The sequence below is a fragment of the Apis dorsata genome, unplaced genomic scaffold (assembly GCF_000469605.1).
Source record: "Apis dorsata unplaced genomic scaffold, Apis dorsata 1.3 scaffold_50, whole genome shotgun sequence".
Taxonomy (NCBI): domain Eukaryota; kingdom Metazoa; phylum Arthropoda; class Insecta; order Hymenoptera; family Apidae; genus Apis; species Apis dorsata.
Window position 1 is genome coordinate 421483 of NW_006263351.1, and position 15363 is coordinate 436845.

The 15363-nt window shown below is 34.7% G+C and overlaps 1 protein-coding gene across 14 annotated transcripts in view; it reads left to right on the forward strand.

The window, feature by feature from the left end:
• LOC102672047 (disks large homolog 4) overlaps window positions 1–15363 on the forward strand; it is a 281358-nt gene that overhangs the window by 165747 nt on the left and 100248 nt on the right. For 12 of the 14 annotated variants that reach the window (XM_006608849.2, XM_006608861.2, XM_031514915.1 and 9 more), the window contains one exon: window positions 6121–6156. The exons of the other annotated variants lie outside the window; for them this stretch is intronic. In XM_006608849.2, the coding sequence (XP_006608912.1) occupies window positions 6121–6156 (36 nt within the window). The remainder of the gene's footprint in view (window positions 1–6120; window positions 6157–15363) is intronic. 14 annotated transcript variants of the gene reach the window in all.

A 15363-nucleotide genomic window follows, 5' to 3' on the forward strand; every position in this document is an offset into this window, starting at 1 on the left:
GCAAACTCTGCTGATTTATTCGTTTAGAATAAATATGGAATTAAAAATTTGTCAAAGTTAAATCGACGTTGATACATCGATATATTTAACGAAGAATGATTGATTGAAACGTTTTAAGAATTAATAAAAGAAATTATTAAGTGAGAGAGAGAGAGGGAAAAAAAGAGGCGAAGTCGTGAGTTATAATTATAGAAATAACTGTATATGATTTTTATTATTATTCTATATTTCTAATCTGCGATTAAACTGGTTTCCACGGAAATCTTTAAAACGTATAATTTATCGTTTGCATAATACGAGATAATATTTATCTAATGCTTATCAGAGGCAAAACACGATAATTTCCTCAGTCAATGTATCCTAAATATATTTATTTATTGTGAATATTTGTGCGAAACGAAACATTGATGATTGAATATCGAGTTTTAATTTTTGATTCGATAAATATTTCTTAACAATTATTTTATTTAATTATGCGATGCGTAATTATTAAATTAATTAAATTATTAAATGACACTTGTCTTGAATCACGTTTTACATTACATTGCAAGTTGATAATTAGTCAAAAATTATTATCAAATTATCTTAAAATACTTAATTGACTTATCAGCTAAAAGTTTAAACGATAAAAAGATCCTTGAACAGTATAAGTGATTTTCAGAAAATATGATTCACACTGGTTGAAATTCCCAACTCTCTCGATATAATTGCTATCTGAATAGAGATTGATATTTTAATTTTCCCACGTGTTTCGCTTGTTTTTTTTATCGCGAACGATACAAATTTATCGTATCCCATATTTTATTCAACTTCGGAGACGGAAGCAGAGGGCTTTACACAGGCGAAACGAAAAAACCCTTTTTCCCAAGACTTGGACCAGAACCAAAACCAATTTTCCGCCATCGTATCGCGAAAACAAGCGTAATTCGCGGGGATAAACGAGTATAAATCGCGTCCAGCATCAAACAAACGCGTCTCGATAGAAATAAATTGGCCGTCCCAGAGGAAGGATGGAACAAGAAATTAGCTTAATTACACAAAGAAAAATGTTCGAGGGAACTCGGTTTAATTCCCCTCGTGGAATAATGGCCGCCAGGTTGATAAAAAGTTTTTCGGAAAATCGTGGAAGAAGAAACTTGCGAAAGGGCGAACCTTCTAATTTCGTGGCCTCTCGGCGGAAGTGAGCTCGCTAATTGAATTTCATATTCCACCGCGTATCGCGAATCGAGAGCTTCTCTCCAGAGAGAGAGAGAGAGAGAGAGTTCTCTGGTAATTAATTACCATTCAAGGGACGCACGCACCTCCTCTTCGCATTCTAGATCCTCAAATTTTTCTCGCCTCCTTTCATTCTTTTTTTTTTCTTTTTTTCTCTCACTCTCAAAGAGTGTGGCCAGATGCTTCCTCGAATGGAAATTCTTTTTTTGTCCACGATTTTTTAACAAGCAACGATGACACAGCGTTTCGTGTAATTCAGTTAGTTAATGGAGATGAATCGAAGAAGAGTAAGTTGCTTGCTGACAAACTTAATTTTCTTTCGAGAAGGAGGGCAAATTGTTTGAATAACTCGATTATTTCGTATTAAATGGAATTAACATGGTAGAGTAAACCAGATGGAGAACTTCTTCTCGTCTTATGAAAAGTAAAAAGAATCCGATAATATTGTTAGTAGTAAAATTTTAAAAGAATAATTCGATTAAAATTTTCTTTTTTCCTTCGATTGATGCAAGCAAATGATACTTTTTTTTTTTTTTCTCACGGTAATTCTATTTTATTTTTGTATATACATCTGTGAACTATTGGAACGTTGCGCTTTTCCCACGGGAAAAATCCGAAGATTGAATTTCATCGGTGAGATACGAGGAATAACGTGAACAGAAATATTCGAACAGTCAATGGAATCATCGTGTTAAATCGTCTGAAGGGAAACAAAGTGACAGTCAACTGAATTGTTTACAAGACACGTTGTACCAACGTGTTACTTCCTGTTTGCTTCACTCTCTGTACTCCACTCGTTGTAAAAACAGGATAAATAATATTGAAAAACAAAGATTGTACTCCGATACTCCTCTTCAATCGAAGAGTGTCTTTTACGGAGAGAAATCTCGATTCGATTCGAGGAATCTGTTCTTCTCCCTTTTCACAAATATTATTCGAGCAACGCGTATAATTTGAAAAATTGTAGAAATTTCGGAAAATTCGGATTTCGAGAACTACGCGAAAAAAATATGACGAGGTTTACGGAAATTTTCAAACCTGAAAGCCGATCTCCATCCTCCGTAATTTTTGTTTGCAATTTAAATTCGATGGTTGCGATGTGGAAAAACTGGGGAAAACTTCCAATTTTCGAACGCTAATTAAAATTCAAAATTTTTCCTCGCAAACGTGTAATTAAAAAAAGTTAATTAAAAACTTGTACAAAAATATGAAGGTTTTAAATTTCAAATATCACGAAGAAACTCCGTGTATGTCATGTATTCGCTTGCCATATATTCACTTCGTAATTAACTATAAATTACTCATAAGTTAAAAATATATTATTTTTATAAAAAGAAAAAGAAAAGTTAAATAAGAATTTAAAAAAAAAAAATAATAATCGTTTTTCAATCTAACGAAACGTAATTTCATCGTTCCTTTTACGCATAATTATAATTTATAAATAAATAAAGAAAATATGTATAGGAAAATAACTTGTACTTTTTTGTGTGATACGAAATTCCATATTCAGTTTTATCCACGATTTTGCATATTTTTTTATAAGGCAAAAACGTGCCTAGTAGTCTCTTATATGCGTTTCGAGTGCATCAAATCATATTTCCCATGGCAGCTCCATGAATAACAAGAACGACGGGATTTCGTCGTAAAATTCTTTAGTTATCGACTTTCTTCTCCAACGAGGTGTCTGTTCAACGTTAGCGCACGTTTCCCCTTCAGATACATCCTCCCTTTCAGAATTTCTCCTCTTAAAATTGCCCCTTAAAATCGTTCCATCCCCTCATAAAGAAAACTCTTCCTCTTAAATCCAATGAAAATCAATTTGTAACGTGTTCCATCGATTTTCGATGTCCGCTCGATTCCATTCCACGCTTAAACACATCGAGAAAAGTGTGTTTGGATGGCGGTAAAACTCGGTTTACCAGTCTGGTTGGATTTATGAATAACAAAAAAAAAAGAAAAAAAAAAATATTCCATCCCAAGCAATTGCATCATCATCGGCTTCCACACGATCGATGAGTACTTGTTGAATGAACTTTCACTCCCCCCTCTCTCCCCTCCCCGTTTCTTTTCAGAGATTACCACGACTTCCAGGGAAGATCGTCCGGTTTTATTTTCACTCAATTATTCCCCCGGGAATCGGAATTTTCTTGCCTCCTCGTCGTTTCTGTCCACGACGAACGGAAAAAGGGAGCTTAAAGGGTGAATAGAGCTTGGGCCATCTTCCATCCGTTGCAAGACGTTTCCATTCGTTCTTACTTACGTTACAAAGTAAGAAAGGCAACGAAGGAAATTACTCGTCGTGTGCTGTCTTCGCCTTCTATTGTTATTTCATGCCACTTTTATTTATCGTCACGATCGAATTCAAAACCTCGGCAAAGTCTCGCAATTGCTTGTTTATAATCGATTCGACTTACGATTCACAGATATTGTTTTCATCATCCTTCAAAACTTCCTGCAAAAAAGTGTTTGCGAACGGACTTGAAAGTGAAGCATGAATCAATTGAACGAAATCATTAATTAATTAATTAACGCTCGATTCGAAAATCAATATTCGGAAAGAATATTCAAAGTTAAAGAGTTTCTTTCTACCTCTGTCAACTCGACGACGTTAATCAATTCGAAATCAATCGAAACATTGTCGCGAATGCGAGCATGCAGGTATCATTTCACGCTCGAAATAAACATCCATTGTCGGATTCGAGATCGTAACGTAAATGTTTTAATAATGGGGAGGGTTCAAATTGAATGCCCTGCATACAGCCAAGCGCATAATGCATTCTCCCTGCAATGGCACCCGAAGGACTCGTAGACATCCGCGTTTTCCCCGTGGAACGAGCGCGGAATCGATTCCAAGTTTCAATAAATTTCGATTAGAATTGAAAGACGAAACGACGAGGAAATAAGAAAGGCGGAGAGGAATGCGATGGAAACGACGAGGAGGGGGATGATTCATTTCGATCATCTCGTCGAAGGTGTGCAACTTCTCCCTCTTTTTCTCCCCCCCCCCCTTTTTCTAACCGCGGTTTTAACGAGAGACCTATATAACCTTCCCGTTTTATCCTTCCTCGTTCACGTTGATGGGGATCATTCCCTCATTGCGACACGAAGAATGATATATTCGCGACGGGCTCATCGATCAGAGAAAAAGGTCTTTAATGGAGGCTATTGGTTTAGGAAGTGAAAGAAAGGGAAGTGAAATTGGAATTCGTAATTCTTCGAAGTGTTCGTTCGTTTATGAAACGCTCTTCGACAACTTGTGTTATTATATTCGATGATAATTTTATATAATGAATAATTTGCGAATATGATAACTTCTTTGAGGATAAAATTAAATATAACTTTCTGATGGAACAGAATTTTAAATATATTATTCTATTACGTTATAAAAAATGAGAACGTAAATTCAAAAGTTGGACGCGCTGCACCGTATAATGCAATTTGTTGTTATTCTATGTATAGACAAAAATTTTCATTAAAATTTTTGGATTTAGGCTCGCATTTATTTCCCATTCGACCGAATGAACCGGTGATGTACACGTGCGATAGATGGTACAATTAAAAATGACGTGGAAAAATATACGTGCACAAGCGACATATTGTATCGTGGCTGTTCAAGGATAAATCGATAAGCGAAAGTACATGTGCATATCTATTCTTCCATATGCACGCGACAAAGTTCCATTAAAATTAAACCAATTCCAAGTTAAAACGATGAGAAAAGAATATAAACAGCTCGAATTACACGGTGCATTGGAACGAAAAATTACAGAATGCCCGATTTTTCTGATCGATTTTTCTTTTTTTCTTTTTTTTTTTTTGAAGAATTGATGGAAACGACACACAAAAAGAGGACAATTTTTTTTTTACTTTTCGAGTTAAAATGTTAAATTTCCTCGAGGAATTTTCCGTTGCCGTCTCGCGCATGTAAACCGAATGGCATCTGATAAATTCACGACACAGAAATAATTTCACAGGGATTGGTATTCCACGGGGAATCCACGTTTCTTTTTTTCCTTTCTTTCTTTCTTTCTTTCCACTTTCAAGATTTCAAGCCGAGACCACGGATATAGACGGATCGCTCGTCCGGAAAATTTACCGGGAATAAAATCGTTTCGTGATCACACGATCCTCGAGAGACTACAAACGAACATCCCTTCTCGAATTATTGGAATTTCTTCTTCGTCACAGAGAGGCAAATAAAATTTTGTTACTCGATTTATCATCCTGTTTCTTTCTAATGGCCAACCTCGTTAAATTAAAATTTGATACGATAACGTGGATATCGTGCAACGTTGCATTCTCTGTTTTCAATTCTTCTTACATCTGTACCCAGAATATATGGTATTATTTGATTTTCGATTTTCAATAATAATAAAATATTTATCACTAATAATAGATCTTCTGTCCATGCTTTCGATCCTTACATCTCTTATCCAAAATCATTTACCCAATTTTCGATTTTAATAATTATTTATTAATGTTAAAATTGTACTTAAACCTAAATCAATAATAAATGCGTCGAATTACAATTTAAAAATCGTTAAAATTCCGATCTTAAGTAAATGTACTTACCCCTGAATTCCAATAATAAAAGTTAAGGAAAATGATCGTTTCATAGATTTTGAGGAATTGAGAGATTTGAGAGATGATATTTCGTTCCATCGACGAGAAAGTATTTTGGAAAGGCCGCTGTTAAATTACAAGGCAAATTTACTCTTACTACTCCTCTTGCATGACCCCTTCCCGACGCGTGTTTTCGCATGATAGCATGCTTTAGCCGGGGGAATTCGTATCCTCGGCGACGAATGAGCGGAGTCTTTGCTCAAGCATGAAACTCCCTAGAAAGCAAACAACAATTCCATTCGGGGTTACACGGTCTAATTTTCTGGGCACTCATTGTTGCAGGCACACACGCCCCTACTTGCGGCTGACACGAGACACGTAAGTAGACAAAACAGATGGTGTGAACACAACAGGAACACAATGCACAATGTTATTCATAATAATTGGACATATGTATTGTGATTCGTTGAAAAGTACTCGAGTATAAATAATCTTACACGAATACGATATTTGCGTTGTAGCAAATATTCTTGAAAATGTTATTAGCACTGTGAATGCAAAGTTTGAGGATACATAAGATCGTAAAATATTTATTCTTTTAAAAATGAATGCTTATTATTGTGACATTAATAATATGGTATTAATTAATCGGATTATAATAATAATATATCGTATTAATAATCAATAACGATAATAACTAACTAAATTATAATATAATAATACAACGCAATGATGTAATAATTAATTATTCGTATAATAGTTCTAATTATCAGTGCTAATAATATTCTGAAAAATTTCCACGTAACACATTACATCGTATCGTCAAAATTTTTCACGACAAATATACAAATAATTTCATAAATCACTCTAATCAATATTCCTTTTGTGTCTGTATAACAACGGTTCGAAGCATTTCGATGCTCAATATGCGCTCAATTGTCGAAAAATAATTCATTCGATCCGGTATCGTATTTCTCTTCGTCCCTTGTTGTTCGAATAAACCGAACAAATTCACGATTAAACATCAATAATATCCGATTATACATCCAGAGAGCTGTATAATTTTGCAATTAACCGCGTTTCACGAGCTCGAATTCCCGCAAATTGCCTTTCCTTTTTTTCCAGGATTAAAATTATAGTTCAATTGTGCGTTCAAGTTTCGTTTCCCAATAAACGAATTAGGTTCTTCGTTTCGATACTCTGTTTTTGTTTTGATAAACAAATTTCTTTCTTTCTTTCTTTTTTTACACGATAAAAGCACGATCAGAATTTCACTTATCGATCCTCTTGATATAGTTTCATTTCCATCGATCGATTTCCATAGATCGTCACATTAGATCGGATTATCTATGCAGATATATTTGATTATGTTCACGTTGAAACCAGAGTAACGATTCTATTCTCTAAAGAATTAAATTGGTTTCAGGAAATATGCACCATAATTATATTCTTGCCTGGTAAATGACTCAAAGAATTTTAGACGATTTTAAGGTTCGATAAACCTGTCGATAATTTGCTTTCAACTTATCGTAATACATTTACACGTAATTTCCCTAAGGATATTGTTCGATGAATCACGCAGAGAAAATGCAGTGGATAATTATTTGGACCCATTACCGTTAATGATTACCAATTGCACAATTATCGAGCGAATTTGGATTAATTAACCACTATCCGTCTTCTATTTATTATTTCCCTTATTAATTCTCATTAATTTTCTATTCCACTTCGTATCGCGATTCGCTTCCTTCGATCACCTCTCACTCACGTCATTCAAATGTCGAGGGTAACCTGCCCTTTTCAAGCAAACTTGACAACCAATCCTTCCACCATCCTCGTCACGCTATTCGAATGAAAAGATTCATGAAGGGGTTTTATTCGATTCGTTGTAGAAATTCAAGAAGACGAAGACGATGCATATTTTACACGTAGATCGTGGCAAAGGGTGGAAACGAGGGTGCACAAGTCTAAGAAGGGGGATTAAAGGGGTAAACGCGAGGGGTATTCAACCCGCTAAATCGAGTAAACTCCGATTCTTGTAACTTTCTGGAATGCCGACCGATTATCTTTCTTATTCCTCTGGTTCTTGCTCCTCCATTCATCCCCTTCCTCTCTCGCGTGCTTGGAATTCCACGGAAATGAGATCAATTTCACGCTAAGGGACGATCTCTATCGAGGTCGCTCGTTCTCCTGCGATTGGCCATTAGATTTTGGCGGCGAAAGGGTTGACATTAGTATCGAAATATTATGGAGATCTATAATGGAATTTCATTGTTGCGCGAATTGTTGTAAGATTTAGGTATATTCTCCGTGGGACCATTTTGATTTCTGGCCTGGGATCCGAAATCTGGAATTCCACGTAGCTTCCACCATTCCCCCTTGAGGAAACAAACCCCTGTTTCGCATTATCTCGGCTCATCGGAATCCTAATTCCATTAGATTTCCAGTTTCCCTCCATCGTTTCTCTTTCGACGCTTGTTCCCCATTCAGGTAACACCGATTGTTATAGCCCTTGCGACATTTCCATTCGATTTATCTTATTAGAGTGGATACGGTTAATTCAATTTATCTCGTGTATTATTGCAATAAATATACATTTAGTAAAATACTTATACTTTTCCACGAAAAGTTGCAAATTAATTAAATTTCCAAAAATGTTACAACAATCGTAAATTGTATAACTTTTCTCAAAATAGATATTACACTCACGATGATATTCTCTTCATTGTTCGATGATTCAACATCGCATTCAAGCGAGATTATCAAAATTATCAAAATATTTTTGCAATATAAATATATTCCGAACGAAATGATTAATAGCTCGTTCGCACGAGTACATTTTTCTCCACCAGCTTATTTTTTATCCCGGAACTGTGCCGCTATTTGCCTATCAGCACAGTGATACGATCCGCGCTGATAGGAGTGGTGGTGTGTTGCTCTCCACGTCGCTTCCTGCGCTTCCAGCCCCTAAAATTGCATTACGGTCGAGCGGCATTATAACGGGGACGTGTCATATAAATCACGCGAGGAATGACGCGAGCATCGGTGTCCGTGTCCCCTCCCCCCTCGTTCGCTCGAATTGTCGAGATTATGTCGGTTGGATCGAGGTTTCCGGTCCTCGAAGGGCAACCTATGGGATATCCTTCGATTCTGGTTAAATTAACGGAAACGAACGTCATCCTGCAATACGGTTTTATGATGCTCAAGATTGAATCTGATTGTAAATTAGTGGCCGTCCTCTAGTGCTAGAAATATTTCAAGGATTAAAATTTAATTTCAATAGAAAACTTACCTTACAATGTGATAATACATTTCTATGAATTTTTTAATCATCTTATAGTATACGTTATTATAATTATTGTAGGGCACATCCAACTTGTCTAACATGTAATTAACACATTTTAGAGGATACAAATTAATCTCCATGCTTTGAAATACACTATTCGCCATATCAACTCTTTTAATATGAATCGTGAATAGATTTAATAGATTTATGTGTATTAATATACAGCATTATCAAAGATATAGTTAAATAAAATAAAATTTTCACGAAACAATATATATATATATATGTATATTTCTTTAAATTAAATTATAATCTCGTTTATATCTTCATTCTTTAAATTGCATTATCATCCAAGAGATTCGACTGTCAATAAATTTATTAGAACCAATTCTATGGAAACCAGGCTCTACCGCGCACATTTATTGGATCCCCCAAAATCGATCGATCCAATCTAAAGTTTGAAGGTTCCTTTCAATATCTGTTTATCGATCGAGGCGCAATCTACTACAATCACTTAAGTTTAATATTAAAATGGAAAAAGCAGAATTGTTCTACTCTAATAGAAATTAACTACCAACTTGTTTTCGCTTGGTGAAATACGCAGTTACGGTTACAGGGATCGAGGAATGAATATTAATAGTTATCGGCATACACATTACAAGTAATTGGTTTTTTCCGTCCATTGAAACGCTCTGCGCAATGCAATAATCTCCATCAAAAGGTAATTAACCGGCCTGCATTGTCCTTTCTTCCTTGAAACGTCATTCGTATCGATTCATAAATAATCATTACTCGTATAGATAATTCGTATTTAAATATTAAAATATTAAAATATTGTGTATGCTATATATATGCGATTTATGGATCGATTATAAATTGACGCCAATTGTTACTTATCGAAATTATCGATATTTCCAGGTCTAGGAAGGAATTATCGCGGCTATGACGTTTAAATAAACCATGGCGATTCGATCGAAATTCAATATTTCCGGCAATAACGGATCCAGTAACGAAATTGTTGATTGAACGAAATGAAAGACCAGGCAGATGACGCGGGAAATATTTGTATTCGAATTAGACGAGATTTGTCGAAACCTCGTGTGTGCATGCAAATATATACGGATTCCCACAGGTGCATCAATTTTGACAAGGCAAATAAAGCGTTGTTGCATCCAGATACACAGCGAATTCGCGAGAAAAGTCGCGTTGCTAATTTTCCATAATTTCCAATTTCCATTATTCATATCTATCGATTGTCTAAGCCAAATTACAGTATGATAACGAAATATATTATTCGGAGATTCCATTTTGCATTAACATTTGGATTCTATTGTAAGGAATTTTTGAGAAAGTCGTACGATGATCTCTGATATTTTGATTATACGAAAGAGATATTCTGGAGCATATTTTGTGTCACTTTCGTTTTGATTATTATTTAATCTTCAATTCAATCTTTATTCGCTCCTCCTCTTAAAGATGAAATATTAAATACACATTATCTTATTCGAAATGTATGTAGAGTTACGAAAAAAGAGATTTAGTTTCTTAAGTGCCAAAGATCTCAATAATTTTCAATCATTCGTAAAATTTCGTAAAACTCTTGGAATATAAATCGACAAATATCTGAAATAATCTGAATTAGAAAACTTTTAAAATAAATTAAGATTTTTGTTAGGATAAGGATATCAAGAATTGTAACCTGAAAAACTTGTATTCAGAGAAAAAAGTTATCCAAAAATTAGACAACAGTAGGAAACATTCTGTACCGTAGTTACAGCACGAAATGGCACCTAAGTGCTCGCAGTTGAGCACAACTTTTAAAAAGCGCGTAACAATTCCAGCCAATTTATCTTTTGGAACTGGTGGAAGCCATTTAAGGGCAAGATAAACCCTGAAAGAACTTTGTTCCGCGCCACCTCTCCCTTTTAAGTAGCCCGGCAATTTTTGTACCTACGTGAAAAATGAGGCAATTCGAGGCAACCTCTACTTCATTCATACCACATCCATTTACATTTCGTTCGTATCTCTCGATCGTTGACCCGCCGTGATTAATTTACTCGAGCAGACCCTTCGTTTGCTCAAACTTCCGATCCTGTTAACTTTTAATTCTCTGCGGGGACCGGCACGGGTTCGGTTCTTATCTGAAAATGCGGTTGAAAACGCGCTTCCAATTTTCTTTATCTTCCCCTCGAGTGTGGATGTTCTCTCTCGTTTCAATGTTTGCGATCTCAACTGTCGGATTTTCAATTTGCAAACTGCAAGGAGCACTTTTTGCATCCTTTTGAAACCACTTTTTTCAAAAATTGAGCTTTGTAAGTGGAATAGTGGACAGGAGGGGACGTTTGACTCTGAAACAAAAGTTTTTTTTATTGGGGACCGGTGAAAAGTTCCTCTCCATGAAAGCATTCTGGCGAATAAAAAAAAAAAAAAAGAAAAGAAAAAAGTTATTAAACGAAAAAGATGTTGTTATTTTATGCTTATTTGTGTTTAATAATAATGACAAAAATAAGAATCAATAAAGTATCATTATTTAATTTTACGGAATTTCTTATGTGTAAATGTAGCTGGATTAACTCGAATTGTACAGCTTTGACTTTTTCATTCCGCCCTGATGTTCACCCACAAGTAGTTATTTAAACGTGAATGGGCGCTTTGTTGTCCTTCCTTCTCATTGCTTCCCTACGACGCACAGGGAATGAAGTAGAAAATTTCGTTTGTGTATTGGCCTATTTCTCGACACACGGTGAAACGAACCGTGCATAGGGTTTTTGTTGAAACGTTAATTAATTTTTGAAACGAAATGGAGACACGAAAATTCGAAGATCAAATCCTTCGATATATATTTTCTTTCTAATCTGAAAAACAAAATGTAATAAATACATTACATTTATGAAAGAAATTTTGTTCGAAAGGATCACGAATAATCATTTTCATTTTAACAAAAAATTATGATATATGAATACGACGAGTTTAAACACCATGCTGCAAAAGGTTAATTAGAAAATAATTGTCATCCCTTGCTGCGAACGTCCAATGGAATTCCGACGAAATATTCACGGAGTAATAAATCAATTCGTATTTGTCAGTCGGCTGGCCATCATCCCATATCGTCGAAAATCTATTTAGCACAATGTGACACGAGACTGGCGATGACTCGTTACCCAAAGCATCTCGAATACCTCGAGGCAGAACCTGTAGCTGTGTGAATTTCAGCACGGAGTGGAAGATCATAAAATTACGAACATAAACCGTAAGTGGTACGTGTCAGGAATGAAGTTCGTTGAATCGAGAGAAGAGGAAGAGGATCGATCTCATCGTCGATGGACGAAAGAGGGTTCGAGCACTTCATTGTTTGATTTAAGATGTTGAACTGAAGTACGATTGAGGTAAAGGAGAATCTCTATTTAATAGAAAACAAGATGGTGGGGAGGAAGGAAATTTTTGGATAATGGAATATAGGATGAATTTTCTCATTTCGTCACTGATAAGGAAAAATTTACATTATATCAGTGATTAATTCGTAATTTCTTTTTATAAAATATAAATAGAAAAGATATAAATTCAGAAAGTTGTAATCTTGATTATAAATTCAGAAAGTGTAATCTTGATTAAAATTCATCGTTTTTTCCATTTGTGAATAGGGAGGTATATGATCAAAGCTTGAAAATAATAGTTTACTACCTGGCCCTGAGACTGTAACGAATTATATTTCCACCCCCTTCTAGAAGTTCTCTAAATACCAGGAAGCTCTACATTAACCGGAATGAGAAACGGTTATCGCCTCGTTCGCTTGGAAAACCAGCGAAATTGCCAACGAGATAAGACAAGCACGGTATTAACCGTGGAATACCATGATGGAACTGTAAATTTATTCCATGATTGTAGTCCACGTCAGCAGCGTGCACTACCACCTCTAAAGACTCCAGAAGAATTCGAATTCTGTATTATGCCGATCACGTCCGCCTGGTTTTCTTTTGGATTTTTCTCCCTTCCCAATCGCCCTTTATATCCCTCTTCTCGCTCGAGAAGGGGTTGTCAAATCTCGCTTTCACCTTCCTTTCGCGCGTAAAAATCTCCACCCCGATACTGGTTTCATTGGATTACATAGGGGAAACAAGGGATGGAGAAGAATATTTCATGTCACTATGAAATTATATATAGGAAATATTTATTTGACGAGAGGAAAATGGCAAGTGTCTTATCTGATTTGAAAATGAAAATCTTTTTCGAATTTTCTTTTTAATAAGAATTCAGAGAAATTGAGAAATTTTCGACGAGTTCTTTATTCGATTGAATGGATTTGGAAAGAAATTGAAATTGTAATCTATTCTATGAATCCAGATTATTAATAATTTACGATACAAGTTGCAATATACCGTGAATTAATTCCAGAACGTGTTTCTCAGGGAATCGTATATGCTTCTGATGGCTTTTGATTAGTGACTTGGTAATTATGCTCAAGTTCATTTACTACATTTACCTTTGGGTCTGGAATTAACTAGTTAAATGTTCATGACGATGTGCTCGAATATCATAAGATTCAAAAGTATATCTTCGTTACACGTATTTATTTTTTAATTATACTTTCAAAAATAATTGATCTTATCCGAATAAAAATTTTAGACAGAGAAGAAAAATTTCTTCGACGAGTATGAAAGAGATCTAATCGGGAAATTTCTTCTATACGATGAATTAAAAGAAAATGGATTTTAATCAAGCTCGTATCGTAAATTAACATTGTATATAAAGAGAGATTTTCACGTAAGGTTTCGCTCATCATGGAATTTAATACCGACGTTATAATGTTTAGGATGCTTTTACATGGCAGGAATTTCATATTACGTTCACACGACGTGTAACATTGTAATTAATTTTGCTTCCCGTATTTCTCCCGTTGTACAATTTAATTTATAATGATTTATAATATTATCCGATTGTAAAAGTAGAATTTCGATATATTTTTACAATATCTAGTTAAACTCTGTCTCTTTTCAACTTCTTTAGAATCTTCTGTAAATTAGTAAACATAAAGTAAATAACTCGATAATTATTTTATGGATGATACGATCATAATTTTAAAATAGTTAAATTTTTTAACATTTTTAAACTCATCAAACTCTATCCTTTGTCTTTCCTCAATTAGTTCAAAAATAAAAATTATTCTGATTTACTAGTTCCCATTTTATCTATCATTGCCAAATCATCGAAGAGAATCGTTGAAATTATACGTCATTAATAAAGCTTATCGAAGATCGCAATTGTCCGATGACAATAATAATTGAAATTAAAATATTCACGATGGCACGTCGAGCATCATCGATCTGGCAAATCGTAGTTATTTGCACAATTGCGTTAAAGTTAAGTTGATTATTCCGAAACTAGCTTTATGGATCCTATTCAAAATTCGCCATCATAATCTCGTTCCATTCCTCATCCAGCATTTACATGTGTAATCCGAAACTGGAGTCACTGGGGAAAAAAGCACATCTGCAATGTATAATCAAGCTTTCGCTAAAGTTACTACTATTAATTAGTAGGGAGTTGTTGGAGAGTATGCAAATCGAATAATAACTATGTTGAAAATTATAATATAAACTTGCGATATTCCTTTCTCGTTTTTTTTTTTTTTCAACTTCACTTGAATTCACATGCAACACCACGATATTCCGTTTTCTTCTCGTTTTTTTTTTCCACCTCTTCCTTCCCTTTTTTCTCCAATGTAAAAATGCGTTCGTACACGAGCTTCGGTATAATTTTACCCCCTTTCAAAAGCATCAAAGCTAGGCCATGATTCGTCCGCTTTCATTTTTCGCCTTGCTTTTTCCACGCAGTTGCTCGGATTATCACGTAACAAGGACACCGTAAAGAAACACCGAAACGCCGTTAATGAATATTTATATCATTAACGCGATTCGTACAAAGAAAGTTCTCCAATTATATTTTCCAACATTTTTTCTTTATCGTAGAAATCTTGGAAAAACATTTGCGAGTTCTTCAAAGGATATCCAAAACTCTATAAATTCAGATATTATTTTAAAGATATCCAAATTCGATTCGAATTCTTCTCGTTTTCATTTTCATTTGATTGTGGCATATTTCAAAAAGTACAAAAAAATATTGGAAATTTGCGTTTAAATTATATTATCATATAGATAAATTATTGAAATTGACGAATGATACGATTGATAAGAAAATTGTTTGCTCGAAATGAATACTCTTTGTCAAATCATTTTCTGTTCCTTCGATCTCTCAGTTATTTAAGATTTAATTTCTCGTTAACGTTTTCTTTTTTTTTTTTT